Source organism: Saccopteryx bilineata, chromosome 6, assembly GCF_036850765.1.
Source record: "Saccopteryx bilineata isolate mSacBil1 chromosome 6, mSacBil1_pri_phased_curated, whole genome shotgun sequence".
Lineage (NCBI taxonomy): Eukaryota > Metazoa > Chordata > Mammalia > Chiroptera > Emballonuridae > Saccopteryx > Saccopteryx bilineata.
The window spans coordinates 192,299,063-192,322,523 of NC_089495.1; the positions used below are offsets into that span (position 1 = coordinate 192,299,063).

The 23,461-nt window shown below is 47.0% G+C and overlaps 1 protein-coding gene and 1 long non-coding RNA gene across 2 annotated transcripts in view; one reads left to right on the forward strand and one right to left on the reverse strand.

Moving 5' to 3' along the window:
• LOC136308483 (somatomedin-B and thrombospondin type-1 domain-containing protein-like) lies at positions 1-17,826 on the reverse strand. The gene is made up of 5 exons (XM_066235855.1): positions 17,580-17,826; positions 9,155-9,349; positions 6,615-6,693; positions 3,943-4,119; positions 1-434 (listed from the first exon to the last, which is right to left on the reverse strand). Exons 1-5 carry the CDS (start codon positions 17,824-17,826, stop codon positions 317-319), a joined length of 816 nt encoding a protein of 271 aa, XP_066091952.1. The 3' UTR covers positions 1-316.
• LOC136308484 (uncharacterized) overlaps positions 1,805-23,461 on the forward strand; it is a 27,383-nt gene continuing 5,726 nt past the window's right edge. Inside the window, exons 1-2 of the long non-coding RNA XR_010726112.1 lie at positions 1,805-1,864; positions 15,912-15,998. This is a non-coding gene — a long non-coding RNA (uncharacterized lncRNA). The remainder of the gene's footprint in view (positions 1,865-15,911; positions 15,999-23,461) is intronic.

A 23,461-nucleotide genomic window follows, 5' to 3' on the forward strand; every position in this document is an offset into this window, starting at 1 on the left:
GTCAATAAAGAGGAGTGTAGAAGAGAGTCAATAAAAAGTAAGTGTAGAAGAGGAGAACAGGGCGAAAGCCATGAGAGTGTGCTTAGGAGAGGACATGTGGGAAGCCCGGAACTAGAGGGAGATGTTAGGAAAGCTATGACTCAGCTGGCACCAAGTGGACACATAAAGCTATTTTCAGTGTCAACATAAAGACAAGCTTGTTCCTTCAGTCTCAGATTTGCATACTTCTCCCCACTCCCTGGTCCTGCAGGATTCCAAGCCCTGAGCCAGGGAGGCTCTGGAATGAAGGAGTCTGGACAGTTAGGAGGCCACGATGCTAGATGAAGACCAGACTATGGACCTCCGGGCAGGAACAGTCTGGGAGCTGCCCGAGCCTTTCCCAGGTCCCTCGGCACTGGGGGTGGCCCGCCGCCTGCCACAGCAACAGCTGGTTCCTGCAAGAGATGGAGTTGGTTCAGTGCCATGATGGATCTCTGGGCTCCAGGGACGTTTGGCCTGTGTGGGCCCCTTCCTCCATGTAAAAAAATATTTTAAGTCATAGTGTACGATGGCATCGTATAAAGACAAATATAACCCAGGCTGGATTCATTATTAGGTCATCATGGTTATTATCATTTTTCTTCTGAGTTTAAAAGCAATTAAATTTTAAATTTTTTCATGGGTCCTAATAGTAGGTGATGGAGAAGGGCCCTCTGCTGGCTGCAGTGCTGACCCCAGAGGCCACGTGGGGTGATCTAGACTCAGTTCTTAGGGTCTGGTAAGGTGGCAAGCAGGGAAAGTTACACTCCTCCTGTTGGGAGGCAACAACACAGTGGGATCATTAAGAGCACAGGCTCTGGAATCAAGGGGGCTCATGACCCAGCTCCTGGGAGCCTCTGCCATCTCTTCAATGGACTATGAGAGATATCCACAGTCTCCGCCTCTCTGAAGTGCTGGGAGGATCTGTGTGATGCTGCGTGCAGAGAAAATACAAATGGTAGGGATGATAATAACTAACCACATCAGCTACAGGGATGAAAGTTCAAACGCAACAAGGCAGCCACGTGGATGAACCTTGCAAAGCTCATAGTGAGCAAACAAAGCCAGTTCCCAAAGGCACGCCCTACATCACTCTGTGTATGTCAAGTTTGGTGGGGGGGGAGAAAAATTAAACTCGAGTGTTTAGGGATCCGCACCGAGTAAAGTTATTAAGAGAACGGTACGTGGATTGCCATGAAGTCAGAGCACTGGTTTCTTTTATGGGGAGGGGCTCTGGTTAGGAGGGGCCTGGGGGCTGGGGGCTAGCCAGGTTCTGTTCCTCCCCTGGGTGGTGACTACCCTGGTGTGTCACCTTTCCAAACATTTGTCAACCTGTTCGTATATGTTTGAGCAAATTCTCTGTAGGTATAATCCAAATCTTTTTAAAATGCAAAATAAGGACAATAATAATAAATACTGATTGAGTGTCTATTAAGTGCTGGGCCCTATTCTAAGCTTTAGGCACAGTGCCTGGCACATGATAGGAGCGTCACAAATGATAGCATTTAAAGTTACCATTATTACTGCCATCCTTGTTATATAAAATGGAGTTAGTGTGTCTTGTCTTAAAAGGGCTTGGGAGGCCTGAATGAGGTAAGGCACCCACCTAGTGCCCAGCACACCATACATACATGACTATGGCAGGAAAGACCCTTTCTGCTTGTCCCAAACTCACAGATATTTCTTGGACTAAATAAACCCTCTTAAAAATCCCCAACCAACAGGCTAATCCCTCCTGGGCCTATGCCCTTTGCACACTGTCCTCGCCAGCTGCCCACGGAAAGAATCCAGCTGACAGCTCATCTCTGCCCTCACTTTGATCCCCCTCCTCTGCCAGTTCTGCCTGGTGAGTTCATGCCCCAATCAGACCTGCCATCACCTGTTGTGAGCCTGGGTATGGTGGGGCGGGGACAGGGGGCTTTCCCTGGGACAGCCCTGCCTCTGCCTTCCATCCCTGCCCCTCCCTGGTAGAGCCCGGGGTCCCTGTGACCCTCATCTTGGCCTCACCAAAGTTATCACGTCGTTCATCCTGAAATCTTTGCATCCAAAAGGAGAAATCTGGGATTAATCAGAGTTTTAGGGCTAGAAAGGCTTATCCAAAGATGGGTAGATAAACTAAGGCTCTAAGAAGTGAGCATCTAGCCCAAAAAACAAATCTCTAATGGTAGAATCTCAGGGAGATTAAAGGGGGGCTGGCAAAGAGGGCCTCTTTAGAGTGTGATAATATTGTCTGCCACTTATTTGCTGGGTACCGGCTATATGCCAAGTTCATCATATCCATTACATCCCATTTTCACAAATTACATATTATTATACCCATTTTATGTTAGATATGACAACAGCAGCTTCCACTCCTAAGCATCTATGAGAGGCCAGGTGCTGTGCAAAGGGCATGGGATCCTTCCCACAGATCTAGTGGTGGGGACTGTCAAGGTCAGGGGGAGGGCTGGCCCACAGTCACACAGCTAGTAAGCACCAGAGGTGGGGTTTGAACCCAGATCTGTGCAGTCCCAATGCCTCTTATTCAGGTACATCTGTCTGTAACATGCTATTTGTCACTGGTATTCCCTGCTCCAGGTTTGCAGTGATTGGGGCTGCTCAATTTTGAAAAGAAAGTAATTAACAGTCTTGGAAATGGGAGAAATCCTTGGACAGACCCCAGAGAGTACTGTCATTCCTATAGTATAACAACCTTCAGTGGAAAGCAGTCTAGACTAGTCTTTAGAGCCTGGCTCAGGGATCTGACCAGTATAGGTTCAAATCCCATTTCTGCTACTTGCTAGGTATGTGACGTTGGGCACCTCTTCGCATCTTAGTCTCCTCATCTGGAAAAGGAGGATCCTAAAAGTATCCATTTTCAGTTCTTGGAATGTGTCAATAGAATACCATGTGTTAATGTGTCCTTATCTCCTTCCACACTCCCCCTTGCTCACTCCACTCCAGCCACAATGGCCTCATGCTCCCACCTCAGGTCCTTTGCACTTGCTGTTCCCTCTGCCTAGAACACCTTCCCCCCAGATACCACATGGCTCCCTCCCTCATTTCCTTCAGATCTCTGTTCAAATGTTACCCCCTCAGTGTCACCTTCCTTGAAAAATAACCTTCAAAACTTCACCCTTATTCTGCTTTCTTTCCTTAACACTTATATTCCACCTGACAAATTACAATTTTTCTTGCCTAATGTCTGTTTCCTTACAGCAGAATGTTGTCTCCGTAAGATAACGGACCACATCTGCTTTGTTCACTGCATCTTCCCAGCACCCAAAACATTGCCTGGCATATGCTCAATAGTAAGTGCTCAACAAATATTTATTGAATGAATGAATGAATGAATATAAAGAGTTTAGAATAATGCTTGGCACCCAGTAAGCACTCAATAAATGTTAGCTGCTATTATAATTAGTATGGTAAGTGCTTTCTGAGATACCTACTCTTGTGGGAGGTAGTCTTAGGGGCTAATACAAGCCAAATCTAGGTCAAATCCTGCTGTGTGACCTTAACTCAAGTACACTACCTCTCTGAGCTTTGGTTTCCCTATCTATAAAATGAGAGTAACCAAAGTTGGCTTTCAAGGGAATTTTGAAGATTCAACAATAATACCAACTCCCTTTTCTGAGCTCTTTCTGATGCCAGGATCATGCTAAGTTTTCAGCTTGTGCAATCTCACTTAACCTTCACCATTGCCCTCTTATTATCTGCATTTTCAGGAAATTAAGGTTCAGAGAGGTTATGAGATTTGCCTTGGGTCACACAGCTGGAAGTGGCAGCAGCTGCTCCTCCTCAGACACTGAGATCTGGACCTTCCTGGGCCCTGCCCCGACCCAGGGAGCCACATCTTGCTCCTGGGGCACCATCGTCTCTCATGCAGCAGAGAAGCCCTGGGCTCTCCAGTCATACTTCCCATGCCCCAGTTCCACTGCTCACCCTCCAGCTCTGGCGCCATCCCCGTAGCAACGTTGACTCCTGGCATCCTGGGCAGGCCACTCACACCTCACGCAGACCATGTGGCCCTGGGTCAGATACTTCATCCACCGGGCATGGGGTGCCCTCACCTGCCGGCAGCTCCCGGGAATGGGCCCCAGCCGGAACTGGACACAGTACCTGCAGCCACAAAGGGAGACACCACCCCAACCAAGCAGGTGTGAGCATTTATGAAGCACCTTTAGTGCACCTAGCCATATGTAGTCCCAACTTCTCCCTGATATCCAGAAAACCCAATACTGAAAACCTGATACTGAGGCGACCCAGTCTGCAAAAACAGGTTGCGTTCAACAAGAGACGCTCCGGCTCTTTCAGGTTGAGGGCTTCCATGGGTCAGGTCCACTTCCAAGTACTACATCCAAAAGACTGTATGGTTTATTTCTCATTGTCTCCCCCACAAGAGCTTAGCCCCACAAATTTCTGTTTGTTCTGTTCTCTGTGGTGCCCAACCCGTAGAACAGTACTGGCTCAATAAAAACATGCCGAATGAGTCATTTGGTCCAATGGAATAGGAAAATCTTGCAAGGTTGGTGTTGCCCCAGTTTACAGATTAGGAAACTGAGGATCATATAGTTAACATGCCTAAGGTCACACAGCTAATGAGCGGTAGTGCCTAAAATGGAACCATCTCTAAACCGCAGAAGCCTAAACTGGCACTCCTAACCAACCCACTGCATTTTACAAAAGATCCTATTTTATAAAAGATATTCTCCGTGAAAATTATTTTAAAAGGAAACTTCCCATTATGGAGTATTTCAAGTAAAAGCCGGTCTGCCAAAATTTTACCTCTACCCAACTTTTCTACAAATGGAAGTAAATGGCGCCCCCTGCTGGAGGAGATGATGTTTAGATGATGTTTATCAAGGACTCAGGGGTGACTGTGTAGGGCTGGTGCCTCCTGGTGGCTGCAGACTCTGGGAGGCTAGACAGTTTCCTCCTAGGGACTGCCCAAAACCTGTACCCGGAACTCCTCAGGAATCTGTTCCTTACCAGAAACTGCCATAAATGAAACTTTTGTCTTCCCAAAACACTTCCTCTTCCCTTTTTTCTAGTTTATTTGGGGAACTCTTGCCCTCGCCCTTTTTGGTCATGGAGGAGCAATCAATCAGGGCGTCTGGTTCCAGCTGCCCACACCTGCCACTAGCCTGGGAAGATAATTAAAACTGACCAATCAGAGTTCCCATCCTCCCAGTTACAGTGATTGGTTCAAGGATGGACCCAGGATCCAAGTAGGACCAATCAGATTCTCCTCTTGAAATAACACACTAAGTCTGGGAGGAAGGGCTACTTCCTGGAGCTAGTATTACTAAGCTAGGAGGATGTGGGGCTGTTGGTGGCCACACTTACCACTGCAGGGAGAAGTGCTGCTTGAGAATAAAGTCATTATATGGCGGGAGAAAAGGGGAGAGAGAGAGAGAGAGAGAGAGAATGAATATGTGCGTCCTGACATTATTTGACCACTTGACTCCAGCCATGCTTCAAGTAACACTATTTCAAAACTTCCTTCCCAATTATATAAACCAACAGTACTCCTTTCCACCTGAGCCAGTTTGATCTGAGTTTCTGTCACCTGCAACGAGAGGAATCCTAACTAACATAGCTCTCTCTCCCTGGGTATTGTCACTACATTCGTTCAGACCTCATTCTTTCCATGGATATTTATTGAGTACCTGCCATGTGCCAGGCAGTGTCCTGGAAGTTTGACCTCATCACCACCATCCCCAATACACTGGTCTGCCTCCAGTCCCTTCAACTCACCCTTCACAAGGTCCAAACTACTTTCATCTTGTGCCTGCACTATTGCAGTAGCCTCCCCATTAGTCTTCTGATTCCCTCCTTACCTCTCTATATATATATTCAAAGGATCCAGTAAAAATCCAAGAGAGATCATGTCACTCCTCTGCTGCTCAAAACCCTCCCATGACTCCCGTTTCACGTGAGACAGCATCCAGCTTTTCACCACAGCCTACAGACCCTGTGAGCTCTGAGCACCCCCTCCCATATATTTCTGACCTTATTTCCTACACTCTCACTCTTTCTGTATTCCATCCACGGTGGTCTTGCTGCTCCTTGAACACACCAGACATACCTGCTCCAGGACCTTTGCACTTCCTGGTCTCTTTTTTTAGACCTACTCTCCCCACGGAGAGCCTCCTCCAGATCTTCGTTTAAATGTCACCTTGTTAGTGAGGATGTCACTGGTACCCCCATCCTCTACCCTGCTTTGTTTTTCTCCATAGCACCACTGACATGCTATTTGTTTATTATCTGTCTCCTCCAACTAGACTGTCCACTCCATAAGGACAAGTATTTCTGTCCTTTGTTCCTTGCTGTAGCCCCATGCCTATCACAGTGCCTTTCATATAATGGGCACTCAGTAAATGCTGAAGGAATTCATGCATGCATGCATGCATGAATGAATGAATGAATGAAGTTGAATAGAGGCGAATTATTAATAACTTCAAAATCATGTGTATGAGATTACAAATGTATCAGGACAGGAAGTGAAGAGATATTGAAGTTATCAAAGTAAGAGAAAGACATGATAAAAGTTTAATCCGAGGAGAATGCTCACAAATTTTACTTTGACTTTGGATTTACTGGCTTCAACTTACCCTACTATCTCCTGCTCCTTGGAGACACCCCGCTTTTCCCGCTTTTTCCCATAGCTGCCTGTGGTTATCAGAGCAGGGACTGTGGGCCAAGGAGAAGACAGTTAGACAGCTCAGCACCCTGCAGGCCATGACACCCCAGGGAGCTGGGTTAGGTAGTCCCGGCCTCTGAATCATTTATATGGCAGCTCTAAGGTGAGTGTGGGATCCTGGAATTTGGGTGGGTGGTCCCCACTAGTACCCTTTACGTGATGCTGGAGGCAGGATCTTATCTCTGAGACTCAGGGCCTAGCACAGTGGGTTGCATAGTGGGTCTCAAACGTTTTTCAAATGAATGGGTTTTTTAATAAATAAATGAGTAAAAAAAAAGTAGATAAGGGAGTTGATAACTGGGTGGATAGATGGATGGATGGCTAAAATGATCGATGAAAGGAAGAATGGATGGATAATGGGTAAATAAATAGGAAGATGGGAGGATAGAAAAAAAGGAAAGACATGGAGATGATGAATGGAAAGAGGATAGAGAGATAACAGGGAGATGGATAGATGAGTGAATAAAAGAAATGAATGGATAGATGGATAAATGAATGAGTGGGAAGACATAAGGATGGAAGAAAGGTATAGAGGGATAGATAGATAAGTGCATTAATAAAATTATTTTGTTAGGCCAACTTTCAAGTTTCTTCCTTCCTAAAGCAGACAAAAAAACAAAAACAAAAAACAGAGAATGAGAGGTTGGTGATTCCTTAGGAAAATAAAAAGTCCAAAGGAAGACCCTCCCCCTCCCCATTCTCTGAGCGATGGAGCTGAATCAGAGGTTTGGTGTAGAACTAACGCTAGTGACCTAGAGGAGAACCATCCTGGAGCATCCCAAGCCCCTCTCTCTGCTGCTGCCATAGGGACTAGGTTTGGTCCCACAACACTTAGTGTACCATTTCGCTTCCCTCCTCTCTGTGCTGCTGCTTTTGGTGCAGCCTAAAGCGGTGAGGAGAGCCCCAGAGGAGCCCAGGTTCTAGTCCCAGCCCCGCCTCTTCTAGCTGGGTGATCGTGGTCAAGTTATCACACCTCTCTGGGCCCCAGTCTCCTCATCAGAAAACTGGGTAATACTAGTACCTATATCATAGTTATTATCAGAACCAAATAAGATGATTTATGATGAGCCGTGTATCTTGGGCAAGTTTTGTGTCTCCCTGAGCCTTGGTTTTCCCTTATAAAAAAATCAGAACAGTATCATTAGCCTCACAGAGTCAAGGAATGTGGCACAATGCTTGGCACATAGTAGGGACAATCAGGAAGGTCTTTCTGGGAAACTGACACCTGCCAGGAAATGATGGGCCAGGCACGGTTAGATGTGGATGGCAGGGGAGAAGGAGAAGGCCTTCAGGTAAAGGGAATGACATTGCCACTGTCATCACCCCATTGCCACCACCCCGGTCCAGCCACCATCCTCTCTCACCTGTGCCACTGTAGCCACCTCTTCCCTGGTCTCCCTGCTGCCCTCTGACCCACTGTCCCCACAACCATCAGAATGATCCTTTACAACATGGACAGAGGGAGGTAAAAGATGCGGTCACAGGAGGGAAGAGCTTATAAACCATGATGAGGCCTTGGGGTTTCACTCTGAAGGCACTGGGTAGCTATTAGAGAATTCAGGCAGGAGGGGGACACCGCAGTATGATTCGTGGTGTAGTTGTAGAATGATCTCCTCTCCCCAGCAGGCTGCAGCCTGGGAGAGACCAAAAGGTGACAATTGAGCCCGGCTGCCTGCAGTTCTACCCCTTCCGAAAAACCACTGCACTCTCTTGGTCAATTTCTTCAGCGGCAAAACCAGAATCACCAATTTTTTTTTGTAGTGGCATAGAAACCTTTTACCCAGGTGTGCAACATAGCCAACATCTGTAGTTTTGCCTGCCCTGCATCATACAACCTAATTTTCCTTTGGAAAACACTCCTCCCTTACTCTCACTCAAGTGTGACGTGACCTTCCCCCTCCACCACCCCCCCCCATTCCCATGTCCAGGCTTGGCCAATCAGCATGTTGCATCTCTCTGGACATACTGATTCAGCAGTATATACATGAACCAGGTCAAGCCAATGAGCTATCATCCTAAAACATTTGCTGAAACTATGGGGAAAGAGGCCTTGACTTTAGTTGCTAAGGCTGGTTAGAGGGAAGATTGGAGCCATCAAAGATCATTCCCAGTTGGCATGAGAATGAGGCCAACACAGAGGAAAATAGAGCCGAGAGCTAGCGAGAGTCCTGGCCATATTGCTTTAGGCCCTGTATCCAACCTAAATGCACCCACTGGAATCTTCGTTACACAAGCCACACGTTTTTGCTCAGGTCAGTTTAAGTTGGACTCCCCATCGTGTACATGCAAAGTGCTAACTGGGAAATGAATAGAAGGAAGACAAGATGCCCAGAGGAAATCAGAGCTTCTCACCTCATTCACGAGATGAGGTGAGGGGATCAGGGTTAAAGGAAGGCAAAGCCCCACCCAAACCTGGACCCCACACGGGGTCTGACAGCGACCCCAACTCACATAAGGACTGCTGGCACTCCACTCCCTGCTGGCTCCAGAACTCCACGCAGCCAGCCCGCTCTTCCAGGTGGGGGCAGGGAGCACCCCCATTCCTTGGCTCCTGCAGGACGTGCCTGCGGCGGACACGGTAGGAGATCTGACAGGGTTTGGCACAGCGACTCCAGCCACTCCACTCGGCCACAGCGCAGGAGACGGCTGGAAGAGAAAGCGGTGCCTGCAGGGGCAGCTTGTATAGAGTCAGGCTGCCCGGGAGCCAGGTCTGCACCTTCCCCACCAGCTGCACCCTCAAAAACACCACACAGAGCGCTAGTGCTCTTGCAACCCTGCAACCCCGAGTCCATGCCTCCCTTCAAAGTTTCTCTATGATCACTGTTTAGACATCTACCTAAATTTAGCATTCTGTGTTTTATTCCTCCATCATCTAAGCACTGACGACAGCTGATTTCATCTCTCTGTGCCTCACTTTCTTCCTTTGTCAAACAAGAATAAGAACAGTATTTACCTGATAAAGTGGCCTTGCGATTCCAACCAGATACACGACATATAAAGCATATGCTTCTGGCACGTAGCAAGTGCCCAGTGAGTACAGCGATCCCTCTGCTGCAGCCACATGAACCACAGCCACACCACCGAGACCACGGAGTGGAAAGAAGCCCCTTACAGGAGCTGTTTCCAGTGTGACAGGGTTACAGACAGTTTTAAAACCTGCAAAACAGTGCTACATAGCATTTAAGAATTTGCCTGACCAGGCGGTGGCACCATGGATAGAGTGTCGGGCTGGAACACGAAGGACCTAGGTTCAAAATCCCAAGGTCGCCAGCTTGAGCGCAGGCTTATCTGGCTTGAGCACAGGTGCACCATCTTGAACGCAAGGTCACTGGCTTGAGTGTGGGATCATAGACATGACCCCATGGTTGCTGGCTTGAACCCAAAGATCTATGGCTTTAGCAAGGGGTCACTCACTCTGCTGGAGCCCCTCGCTCAAGGCACATATGAGAAAACAGTCAATGAACAACTAAGGTGCCCCAACAAAGAATTGATGCTTCTTATCTTTCTCCCTTCCTGTCTGTCTGTCCCTCTCTCTGTCTCTGTCACAGAAAAAAAGAAAAAGAAAGGCAGGTCGGTCCTCATGATAAGCACCACTGGCTTCGACCCATGCCCTAGTTTGGCAACATGAAAATGTGAAGAAGAGTCCACCCTTGTACTGAGGGAATGAGGTTATTGTGTTGTAAACACAGTGTTGCTTCCAGCACTCAGGAAGTCACGGACCCCTTGCACAGAGCTCCACTCTCAGCAGAGTTGAAATGCTCAGCAGAAGGAAGAAAGGAGGGAGGAAGGAAGGAAATCAAGCACAACAGCCTATCATGATTGCTTTCATCATTCACCTCATAATGACATCAATTATGTCACGGTGCTGACCCAAGCCAGTCACATGTCTGACTTCATGTAATCCTCAGAACAGTCTTGCGAGGTGGTGAGCTCCCAAATCCTTGCTTGCCCTGTGCCCTCCGGGAAGCCTGAGCATCACAGAGGCTCCCTGACCCCAAGATGCCCCTTGACTTCAGCACATGGCGGCACCGGCAGGGAGGAAAGTGCAGCCCAGGTGTTTGTTGCCCCGAAGCCCTTGATTCAGCCTTGCTCCTGGTGGCGGGGGAGCCTCAGCCATGAATCTTGCTCTTACCAGGCTCCAAGAACACCACTTTCTCCTGTGCCCCTTTGTGAATAGAGCCCTCATCAAATTCTCTTCCATTTAACTCTCCTGGGCATACCATCTGTCACTTACTTGCCAGGATCCCAACCCCTATGTGTATTTGTACTATTGTCAAATCATCTCAGAGGAGGCAAGTGGAGCTTAAGGGGGTGAAAGATCTGAGTCGAGCCAAGGTGTCAGAGACAGATAAACATGGATGCAAACTGCAGGCTCGCAGGACTGGTGCAATGGCGAATGCGAAACCCTGAGGAGACTGTAAATGCTCAGTACAGCGGTCTTCGTGCATTTATTTAAAAACTATTTAAGGCCTACTGTGTACTGAGCACTGGGCTGAGTGCTGGGAACACAGATGAGCAAAGCAGAAAATGCCCCAGCTCTGGAAGATCTGACATTCTGCAGGAGAAACAGACAATAAACAATACAACCTATGATGTAATTTCAACCAGTGATCCATGCTCTGAGAAAAAACAAAGCAGCATAAGAATGGCAGGGGTGGAGTGATGAGAAACTGTTTTAGATGAAGGGGTCAAGGGAGGCCTCTAAGACAAAGAACATCAGAGGAGGTGAGGGTGGGAGGGAGCTGTGGCTGCATCTTGGGGGGGAAAGTGTTCCAGGCAGAGGAAACAGGCAGTGCAAAGGCCCTGGGGCAGGGCCAAGGTTGGATGCTGGAGGAACAGTGAGGAGGCCATTGTGGCTGGAACAGAACAAGTAGGGGAGAAAGTGGTAGGAGGTGATGTCAGAGAGGGAGAAGGCAGTGACAGCCTATAGGGCTTTGATGAGTATTGTATAGACCAAAGCGGAAAACTAATGATTCCCTGCCCTACCCTGTCAGGCAGGCAGGTGAGAAATTTTGCAGAATATTAGGCAGATGTCAGCCTACACATATTCTTTCCACATTTCTGGCATCTGAAGTCACCAAGCAGAATGCACATGTGGCATCCCCAGGGAACTGTCAGCACACCTTACCTAGGCCTAGCATTGCGACCTCAGTACATTCATGTGATTATTCATATACTGTCAGCCCCTTCACTCGTGAACTCCACAGTGGCAGAGTCCTTTTTCCTTGCTGAATCCCAACACCATGCACAGTACCTGGCACGCAGGGACCCAGTACATAATGAGTAAGTGAATACTGAACAAGCAAAATCTTGCTTTTAGCAACAACAAAAGAAATAATGACCACAAGTTGGCATTGCAAAAAACCACCACCAGATGGCAGTGTTTCTCAAAACAAAGGCCATTCCTCTCTTCTCTGAGTAAAAGAAATTCTAGCTTATCAGTGTTAACTGAAAAAAAGGAGGGAGAGAAAGTGGGAGGTTTAAAGGTTGCTCGTCCAGACCTAGAGGCCCAGATAACATCGTGCCAGCTGAGCCTGCTGGAGCCAGACCGAATTTCCCACAGTCCCTTTGGATCCGCCTGCCCCACTCTGACAGGCCCCAAGTGCATCAGGAAATACCTTTCTGAATAATCCAAACCCTACCTTCTTCTCTGAACCTCATTGCCTGGTCCCCTGACAGTTCATCCTCCTTATTGTCTACCAAAAAGATTTTCCTGCAGTGCAGTTCTGACCTGTCACCTGAAATCCTTAAGTGGTTGCTGTATCCTATTGATGTGGTTCACAGAGTCTTTTTTTGATAGGGAATCATAAAGACCCCAAGCGTAGTGGCTAAAAATCTAAGTTGTTCCTGCCACACACCCTCAGAAACTCACTCCATCCTCCTCCTATTTAATGTCTCAGCACCCTTTCACTTTGAGTTCCCTGAAATGTACAGTGTCCCACAGCTCAGAGGTGGGCAGCTGTCATTTCTACCCTCCCAGCCTTCTTACCCCCATCTTCTGGTAACACTGCCTCAGTTTCCTTTCTAGGATGGGGCTTGTGACCCAAACATGGCCAATTAATATATTCCTTCTCCTAGGTGCAGTGATTATTGGATCATAGATGAACATATAACCCAAATTGGGCCTATGGGAACCATCCCTAGGATTTTGGCTGGAACAAATTGGGAAAAAATGCTCTCATTTCCACTAGCTAGTAGATATTACCTTTACCACCATTTGGTGACAGCATGCCTGAAAATGAAGTTAACACAAAGCAGAGCTAAAAGGTGGATAATAATGTCCTTAGAGTCCCTGGATCCAGCCATACCTGAAGTTAGTGGCTTTTCACTTACCTGAGCCAATCAATTCCCTTATTTGTTTAAGTCAGTATGAGTTGTCACAAAACTAACAGTACTGATTAGTACAATGCATACATAAGTGCATAAATGGAGACATTGAGCCTTACAGAATTGACATGAGAATTAAAGAATATAAAATACATGGCCTGACCAGGCAGTGGCACAGTAAATAGAGCATTGGACTGGACACAGAGGACCCAGGTTTGAAACCCCGAGGTTGCCAGCTTTAGCATGGGCTCGCCGGCTTCAGTGTGGGATCATAGACATGACCCCATGGTTGCTGGCTCAAACCCAGAAGTCACTGGCTTGAAGCCCAGGATTGCTGGCTGGAGCCCAAGGTCACTGGCTTGAGCAAGGGGTCACTCACTCTACTGTAGTCCCCCGGTCAGGACACATATGAGAAAGCAATCAATGAACAACTAAGGTGCCGCAACAAAGAACTGAAGCTTCTCACCTCTCTCCCTGCCTGTCTGTCCCTATCTGTCCCTCTCTCTGACTTCCTCTCTGTCTCTGTCAAAAATAAAAAAATAGCCTGACCAGGCGGTGGCGCAGTGGATAGAGCGTTGGACTGGGATGCCGAGGATCCAGGTTCGAGACCCTGAGCTTGCCAGCTTGAGCGTGGGCTCATCTGGCTTGAGCAAAAAAAAAAAAAAAAAAGCTCACCAGCTTGGACCCAAGGTCGCCGGCTCGAGCAGGGGGTTACTCGGTCTGCTAAAGACCCACAGTCAAGGCACATATGAGAAAGCAATCAATGAACAACTAGGGTGTCACAACAAAAAACTGATGATTGATGCTTCTCATCTCTCTGTTCCTGTCTGTCTGTCCCTATCTATCCCTCTCTCTGACTCTCTCTCTGTCTCTGAATAAAAAAATTAAATTAATTAATTAATTAATAATATAAATAATATAAAATACATGAAAACATTTAGCAAAGCACTTTAAAAAAATGAAACAATGTGTCCATCCTTTAAGGTCTTACTAGTCACTCCAGCTCCACCCTCTCCCTGCCTCCACCCCATCTTCACTGATCATTTCCAAACCTCATCTTGCTATCCTGCTCTGACAGAAATTCTTTCAGCTACCCTGTCTCCCCAATCTATAAGCTTGAGGGGGATCAGAGCCCCAAGTTTTCCAGTCCCCACAGCTTCTAGCTGAGCGGGGCCCATGGCAGATGGCCAGCACTGATTGAACTGAATGTAGGCAATGTCAAGTGCTCCTCTTCCACATGTAGACTCAAGTTTCTCTCTCCCAGATGCTTAAGTCCCTCCTCATCTTGAGCAACCATATAATATTGTGGCCTTGAGCCAGACTGCTCTGGTTCAAATCCCAGCTCTGTTGCTTAATAGCTGTGTAACTCTTAGCAGGTCACTACCTTTTGATGCTCAATTTCTCATCTGTAAAATGGATATGAAAACACATTCCATAGGATTGCTATGAGGCTTAAAGGAGACAATTTATTTATTTATTTATTTTCATTTTTCCGAAGCTGGAAACGGGGAGGCAGTCAGACAGACTCCCGCATGCGCCCGACCGGGATCCATCCACCCGGCATGCCCACCAGGGGGGGATGTTCTGCCCCTCTGGGGCGTCGCTCTGTTGCATCCAGAGCCAGTCTAGCGCCTGAGGTAGAGGCCACAGAGCCATCCCCAGCGCCCGGGCCATCTTTGCTCCAATGGAGCCTCGGCTGCGGGAGGGGAAGAGAGAGACAGAGAGGAAGGAGAGGGGGAGGGGTGGAGAAGCAGATGGGCACTTCTCCACTGTGCCCTGGTCGGGAATCGAACCTGGGACTCCTGCACGCCAGGCCAACGCTCTACCGCTGAGCCAACTACCCAGGGCCAAGGAGACAATTTATTTGAAGCACTTAAAACAGTACCTCCCTGGCACTTGGTAAGTACTCAGTAAATGGTAGGGTTTGTTGTTATTGTTGTTATAGTAAGAGAGGAAGGGAAGGAGAGAGAGACAGAAATATCAGTCTGTTCCTGTATGTGCCCCAACCAGGAATCAAACCCTCAACCTCTACAGTTGGAGGAGATGCTCTAACCAACTGAGCTACCTGGTCAGGGCAAGGGTTTTTTATTTTGTTTTTAAGTCATCCTCAATATCTTTTTCTACCCCAACCAATTACTGAAGTCAGTCAACACTATCCCCTAAATCACTCATGAAAAAACATATTTCTATCCATCTCTTGCCTTCTCACTGGCCACCATGTCCCCTCCAGCGCGGCTCCTCTGGGAGGTAGAAAAGTGAACTTGTCCCTGGTCTATTCATAAGAACTTGGCTCCGCCCAGCCCAGGCAAGAGGGCAGATCCTAGGTCTACTGCCTTTTTGACACCTTCCCAAAGGAGTAAAACAAAGACAGTCACAAAGCTTTGAAGTTCGTGGGCCCACCAGCCCAAGCTCTTTATACAATAGAAAATGGCAGAGAGCTGATAACATTGTGTGATTCTGTGGATGAGGGTCAGACTGTGGGAAAATATCACTGATCCGTCTGCCTGCTCACCTTTCTGCCCCCCCCCCCCGCATTCCTGGGTAAGGCTGGGGGAGCCCCTATGGATGCAGCCCCACACTCTGAATGACCCTATGGCTGCATGCACTCTCTGTACAGAAAGCGGATGAGAACAAAAGTGTTCCCAACACAGTTCTGCAAGTTTATTGTGGGGGATTCTCATTTGCTATGACCTGGGGAGATACCACACCCCAAATTACTATTTCCTCTCACTGCTGCCTGAAGTTCTACTTTTAGCCACTCAAACTTGTGGGAAGCAGTAAGGTACTGGGAGACACAAGATTAGACCAGGTTCAAAACCTGCCGGATCACCTCAGCTGGCCAAATTCTCTTCTCGCTCTGCTTTTCTCATCTGCTGAACAGGGACATTATATGCAGGAATTCCAGAGTGCTGAGAGGAAGTAATCAGGTTTGATGAGACACCCAGCCCAGCTCTTTGGCACAGAATTGGTAAGTCATCAATAAATGTTGGGTCCTTTCAGTTTTGTTTTCAAAAATTGCTCCCTCTTTTGCCTGACTGGGCGGTGGCGCAGTGGATAGAGTGTTGGACTGGGATGTGGAAGACCCAGGTTTGAGACCCTGAGGTTGCCAGCTTGAGGGAGGGCTCATCTGGTTTGAGCAAAAGCTCACCAGCTTGAGCCCAAGGTCGCTGGCTCTAGCAAGGGGTTTCTTGGTCTGCTGAAGGCCCACGGTCAAGGCATGTATGAGAAAGCAATCAATGAACAATTAAGGTGTTGCAATGCACACGAAAAACTAATGATTGATGCTTCTCATCTCTCTGTTCCTGTCTATCCCTCTCTCTGACTCTCTCTATCACTGTAAAAAAAAAAAAAAAAAAAAAAAAAAAGCTCCCTCTTTTAAATGTAAATTCCTGAAGGACCACTGATGTCTCAGGATAAAAGGGTTCAATCGCTGTCCCCCCACCCCACCCCAATAAAGGAAAGTTGTGTCATATCCACTTTACGGTGGGACAGAACACAGATTTTTGTCTCCAGTGGGTGTGAAAAAACTTACTCCTGAGATTTAAGGAAGACAGAATCCTTTCCACCAGTGACTCAACAAGTCAGTCCCTGATTTCAGAGCCTGGTCGTACCACACTAACTGCGTCTTTATAGGTAATACTTAGAGCCCCGACAGGTGGGTGACCGCCAGCACTGGGGCCACAGGGGACGTTACCTGTATTGATCCAGCCCCTCTGCATCCCCTGGCTTGCCTAAGTTTTTAGCCTGCTTCCCGCCCCACCCCACCCCAACTCCTCTGCCCCTCCTGGATCACCCATCGCGGGTTCTCCGTCCCTTCTCTGCGACCCTGCACTCCAAGGCCCCTCCGGGCTTCGGCGGCTCCGTCGATCTTCTCAACGCCCTTTCCGTTTGCCTTGTAAACCCCCTGCCCGCAATGCAGCGCGTGTGTCCAATCCACCCTTGCACCCGTCTATGCCCCACGCCCTTCCCCCAGTTAGGGTTGCCAGATAAAACACAGGACGCCCTATGTTTTAAGGATTTGAATCAGAAAAATAATCGATAACTTAAAATAGCATTATGACCCGTGCATATATAGGATCTACTTATACTAAAAGACGTTTTGGTTCTTTATCTGAAAGTCAAATTTAACTGGGCATCCTGTATTTTTATTTGTCAAATCTGGCACCCTACCCCAACCAAGCGCCCTTTTATTTCTTGCCTCACTTGATGACCCCACTCGCCCATTTCCGTACCAGTACCTGGCTGGCGCGCCTTTCCTGGCTCCCCGGCTCTTGCGCCGCTAAGTCTCGTGCACACTACTTGCTCCCCCTTCTCCGGAACACTCCTCAATTCTCCAAGCGTCCCTCTATGCCGTTCCCCAAGACTCACACTCCCTGGTCCATATCCTGCGCATCTTTCTCCGCGCTCTCCTCCAGGCCCAGACCTCCTCGGTGAACAGCATCCTACGGTCCTCCGCCTCACCCCGCATCCCCCCCCCCAAAAAAAAAAACCCCTTCGCTCTCCAAAGCACCAAGCACTCCGCTCCCGCCTCTTGGTCCCAGGTGCGCACCTGGGCAGGCCCGCGCATAGTCCACGCAGCAGTCCCGCAGCGCGCCGCACGCCTGGTCGCAGAAGCAGCGCGGAGGCCCGTGGGCAGCACAGGTGAGGTCACGGCCAGAGCAACAGCGGCCCAGCGCTGAGCAGCCCTCCCTGGGCCAGAGTGCGCTCGGTGGCCCCCGCGCCCGAGACACCGCGACCACCGCAGCCAAGGAGAGTGCTAGGGGCAAGATCCGTGACGCTGCTCCACACAGGGCCATCTCCGGGCTCAGGCTGGGGACCTGACGCCCACAACGCCCGACCCTATCAGCCCGCCCTGTATTGAGGCGGAGGCTCCCTGCCAGACCCCTCCCCTACCTGTCACGGAACTGATACCCACCTCCATTCCTTCCGTCCAAACTTTGTACAGCTGGTGGAGGTGAAATATCAGGATAGTAGTGATAATAGCCACAACAATGTTGCAGGGTTCCCCTAGCTTCCAGGGAAATTGAAGCAACACAAAGGTTCATCAAAGCAATATATAATAATATAAAACAATATTGTATTGTTATACAATAATAACAGTAATAGTCATTATACCATAATTATAATAGCAATAACACCAATAACAGGTGCCAATATTATTAATATAGTAATAAGAGCCATAATAATCGCAAGGTAAGGAGCCTGGAAGCCAAGCTGGGTATTGGCCAAACCTGAGTTCCTTATATACACCTTTACTTTTTGTTGTATTTCTACCGTCTTGACTGTCATTTCCTGAACATTTCAAGTGGACGCATTTTTAAATTTTTAAATGATTTATTTGTTACAAAACTGCATCACTCAGAAGAATGAGAAGACAAGCCACAAGACAGGGAGAGAGACATTTAATAATGGACTCTTATCCGAACTATACAAAGAACTCTTAAAACTCAACAAGAAAACAAACACTCTAATTTAGAAATGGACCAAAGACCTAAACAGACACCTCACCAAAGAAGATACACAAATGGCAAATAAGCATAAGAATAGATGCTCCACATCATATGTCACTAGGGAAATGCAAATTAAAATAATGAGATACCACTACACGCGTATCAGAACTGCCAAAATCTAGAACACTGACAAGACCAAATGCTGACAAGGAGGTGGAGCGACAGGAACTCATGCATTGCTGGTGAAAATGTAAAATGGTACAGCCACTTCAGAAGACAGTTTGGCAGTTTCCTACAAAAATAAATACCCTCTTGCCTGACCAGGCGGTGGCGCAGTGGATAGAGCGTCGGACTGGGATGCGGAGGTCCCAGGTTCGAGACCCCGAAGTCGCCAGCTTGAGCGCGGGCTCATCTGGCTTGAGCAAAAAGCTCACCAGCTTGGACCCAAGGTCGCTGGCTCAAGCAAGGGGTCACTCGGTCTGCTGAAGGCCCGTGATCAAGGCACATATGAGAAAGCAATCAATGAACAACTAAGGTGTCGCAATGAAAAACTGATGATTGATGCTTCTCATTTCTCTCCGTTCCTGTCTGTCCCTATCTATCCCTCTCTCTGACTCTCAATCTCTGTCCCTGTAAAAAAATAATAATGAAATAAATAAATAAATAAATACCCTCTTATAATAAAATTCAGCAAGCATGCTTCTTGGTGTTTTACTCAAATGAGTTGAAAACTTATGTCCATACAAAAACCTACACATAATGTTTATAGCAGCTGTATTCATAATTGTCCAAACTTGAAAGCAACCAAGATGCACCCACAATAAGTGAATGGATAGACTGTGGCACATTCAGACCCTGGAATATAATGACAATGGAATATTGTTCAGCATTAAAGAAAAATGAACTATCAAGTCATGAAAACACATGGAAAAATCTTAAATGAGTATCATGAGATGAAAGGATCCAATCTGAAAAGGCTACACACTCTACAATTCCAACTATAAGACATTCTGGAAAAGGCAAAACCATGGAGATAGTAAAAAGGTCAGTGCTTTCCAGAGGTTAAGGGGGAAGTAGGGGTGAATAGGTAGAGCACAGAAGATTTTTAGGGCAGTGAAAATACCCTCTGTGATATTATAATGATGCATATTTGTCATTACACATTGTCCAAACCCATCGAATATACAACAGTAGAGTGAGCCGTAATGAAAACTACGGACTTTGAATGAGGATGTGTCCATGTAGGTTCATCGATTGTAACAAATGTTCTACTCTGGTGGGGAGGCAGGGGGTATATAGGAACTCTTGGTACTTTCTCCTCAATTTTACTGTGACTTTAAAACAGATCTAAAAAATAAAGTCTATTTAGAAAGAAAGAAACAAAGAGAGAAAGAGAGAGAAATAAAGGAAGAAAGAGGGAAAGAAGGAAAGAAAGAGAGAAGCCATCACTACTATAAATGCAAAGCCAGTAATATTTTTCATAAGTAAAGGGAAAAGGAAGGGTAGAAATAGAGAGGGGTCATATATATATATTTGACTTACCAATGTTTTAACTACCAATAAAGAAGAAAGGGAAGAAAGAAAGACAGAGAGAAGAGGGCTCTATTGTTGTAAAGGTCAAGTGGGGGCAGGCAGCTACTCCCAACCATGACATGTCCCTTAGGAGTCCCCATGACAAGGCCAAGCAGCCTCCTGTAGTTTCCAGTCTCCTTTATCTGGTTTCTCTGTTATTCCAGATTTGAAGCCTCCAAGTAACTGGTGACCCAGTTCCCAGAAAAATCTCCCTTGCTGTCCTTTTATAAGGGGCCAGGGGGCTGTGGCGCTCTTGGCAGATGCCACAACTGTGAGCACAAAGAGAAGCTTATTCTCATAACACGGAGAGGGAGGCCCATCAATATGCAGAGAGCTGTCTAGCTGGGGTTGGGCACCTTCTTTCCATGGGTCTGGGCTGCACATTGCTATGTTCTGGGTGGGTGGGGGTGCTGGTCATTGTCCCTTCAGTGTTCACACCTGTCTCTGTTATCAACTGCTGCATAATAAATCACCCCAATTAAACAACAATTTATTATTATCCCTCACAGTCCTGTGGGTTGACTGGGCTCAGCTAGTGGTTCTTACTTGGAGGTCTCTCATGCAGTTGCAGGCGGAAAACAGCTGAGACTAAAGTCATCTCAAGGCTTCATAGGGTTGGACGTCCAAAGTGACTTCTTCACTCACCTGTCTGTCTGCTGCTCCGACTGAGATGGGTGGAACCACAGACACTAGCTGGCCATTCTTTTCTCTCCGTATAGTCTTTCCACATGGCTGGCTTGGGCCTTACATCATGGCAGTCTCAGAGTAATCAAACTTCTTCAGTGGCAGCCAGCTTATCCCAGAGTAGTGTTCCAAAACCCAGGGTGAAAGCTGTAGGGCTTCTTCAGACCTAGCTCAGAAGTCAGACATGTCACTCCTGCTGCTTCATTCTGTTGGTTACACAGGGCCAGCCCAGAATGAAGGTGGGAGGGGCTACTCAAGGCCATGGTTCTTGACAGGCCATCATTGGAGACCAGCCATGACAATGCTCCATGCCTTTCAATGCTTTTTTTTTCTCTTTCTTCTATCTTCTTCTAGCCACTCCTTAGTTTTCTTGAGTCTTTCTCATCTTCTGGCTTCAAATTAATCAAGTGCCACAAAACTCAGATGTGCGCCACTTCCCCCCTTGAGTGATCTCAGTGAGTCTAAATACCTATAGGCTGCTAACTCCAAAATTTACATCTCAAGCCTGGACCTTTCCTCTGTAATCTAGACTCCAGTCTCCAACTGCCTGCTCAACATCTTTAAAGCCATTTCCACCCCCTGCTCCCAAGCACAGTTACAAAAGAATATATGTGAATAGCTAATAATTGCACATAAAAGGATACTTAATATCATTAGTCATTAAAAAAATACAAGTTAAAATCACAATGAGATACCACTACACATTCATTTGAATGCCTAAAATTAGAAAGACTGATCACAACAAGTGTTAGCAAGAATGTGGAGCAACAGGAACTCTCATTTGTTGTTGGGGGTTGGGGTAGAGGATGCAAAATGTAGTAAACCATTTTAGAAAATGGTTTGGTAGTTTCTTGAAAAGTTAAATATGTACCTACCATATGATGTGACCCAGCCATTCCACACTTAGGCATTTACCCAAGAGAAACTAAAATATTTGTCCCACAGAGACCTAGACACACAAATATTCAGAACAGTTTTTGTTTTGTTTTGTTTTGTTTAGAGACAGAGAGAGAGTCAGAGAGAGGGATAGATAGGGACAGACAGACAGGAATGGAGAGAGATGAGAAGCATCAATCATCAGTTTTTTGTTGCAACACCTTAATTGTTCATTGATTGCTTTTTCATATGTGCCTTGACCGTGGGCCTTCAGCAGCCTGAGTAACCCCTTTCTCAAGCCAGCGACCTTGAGTCCAAGCTGGTGAGCTTTGCTCAAACCAGATGAGCCCACGCTTAAGCTGGCAACCTTGAGATCTCAAACCTGGGTTCTCTGCGTCCCAGTCTGACGCTCTATCCACTGCGCCACTGCCTGGTCAGGCCAGAACAGTTTTTATTTGCAATCACCAGAAACTGGAAACAACCTAAAAAACCCATCAATAAATGAATGGATAAACAAATTGTGGTATGTCCATACAAAGGAATACTACTCAGCAATAAAAACGGAACAAATTATTGATACCTGAGACATGAGTGGATCTCAAAGTAATTATGCTGAATCAAAGAAGCCAGTGCCCACCATCCAAAATGTGAGTGCATCTGTATAAGTCCATTTATATGCATTATAGAAGATGGAAACTAATTTCTAGTGACAGAACTAAGCCAGTGGTGGAGAGGAGGGAGGGAGGGAGGGGGAATTGCAAAAGGGCTCAGGGATGAATGATGGATTTGGGGTGATGGTTATGCTCACTGTTTTAATTGTGGTGAAGATTTCGTGAGTGTATACATATGTCAAAACTAATCTAATTATACACTTTAAAATATATTCCATATGGTGTACTTCAATTATACCCCCAAAAAGTTGTTAAAAATGAATCAAAAGAACAACACAAGAAAAGACACCAATCTGTTAACAACAGTTACCTTTAGGAAGTAGAAAGCAAGGCAAGAACTATCACCTGTTACCTGACACGCAGCTTTCTAGTTTAAATTGTTTACAAGATTATATTACTTATGAGTTTAAGAGAAAGAACAATACATTTTGCCCCCTAGCCTCTGCCCAGCCTTCAGAAGGTCTGTCACATACCCCCAAACAGACCAGGTTGTTCTTCCAAAGATACCTCCTGAATTTGAGCCAAAGGTTTCTGGGGGCAAATTCCCATCCGGAGACAATGAAAACTGCTCCTTCAGAACAGGGACTTTATTTACACCTTATATCTACATTCCGGACTGGGGCCCACATGGGGTGATTGCCCAGGAAGATAACAGAGTCATTAATCTCTGCCCAAGACTAGGCTCCTCTTGCCAACTTCCCTTCTGGGTAATTAGACCAGCTGGCAGCCCCATTATCAGTCTCCAGGGCGTCTGCAGGGCCGAGGGACAGGGCACCTCTGGAAGCCACACTTGGCTTCTCCAGAGGGGCAGTTTCCTGGGTGACTTTAGGACAAGCAAGCTGAACCCAGATTGGGGTCCTCAGTCTTGACGTGGCTAGGCCCAGGACTCAGAAAAACACGGACCTCCTAGCATGCCAGGGGGTGGGAAGAGCTGTCTGAGCTTCTGCGTTGCACGGTTGCCCATGTGTATGCTCCTGTTCTCCCTAACCTCATCCTCTTTCTGAGTGGCTTGTTTTAAGGATGACATCTTCAAGGCTATCCATGTTGTCAGACTGTCCTCCCTTTTTAAGGGTGAATAATATTGTTATACATATCATATATACCACATTTTGTTTAATCCATTCATCTGTTGACAGACATTTAGATTGCTTCCACCTTTTCACTTTTGTCAATAATAC

Bases quoted from the DNA above. Each gene is read 5' to 3' on its own strand.
- LOC136308483 (XM_066235855.1), bottom strand. From the start codon at position 17,826: ATGGCCCTGTGTGGAGCAGCGTCACGGATCTTGCCCCTAGCACTCTCC. The intron at 6,694-9,154 runs GTGAGTTGGGGT...CTTGGCCCACAG, and splicing joins GGAGTGCCAGCAGTCCTTAT to TCCCTGCTCTGATAACCACA. The intron at 435-3,942 runs GTGAGCAGTGGA...CATCTCTTGCAG, and splicing joins GATGGCGCCAGAGCTGGAGG to GAACCAGCTGTTGCTGTGGC.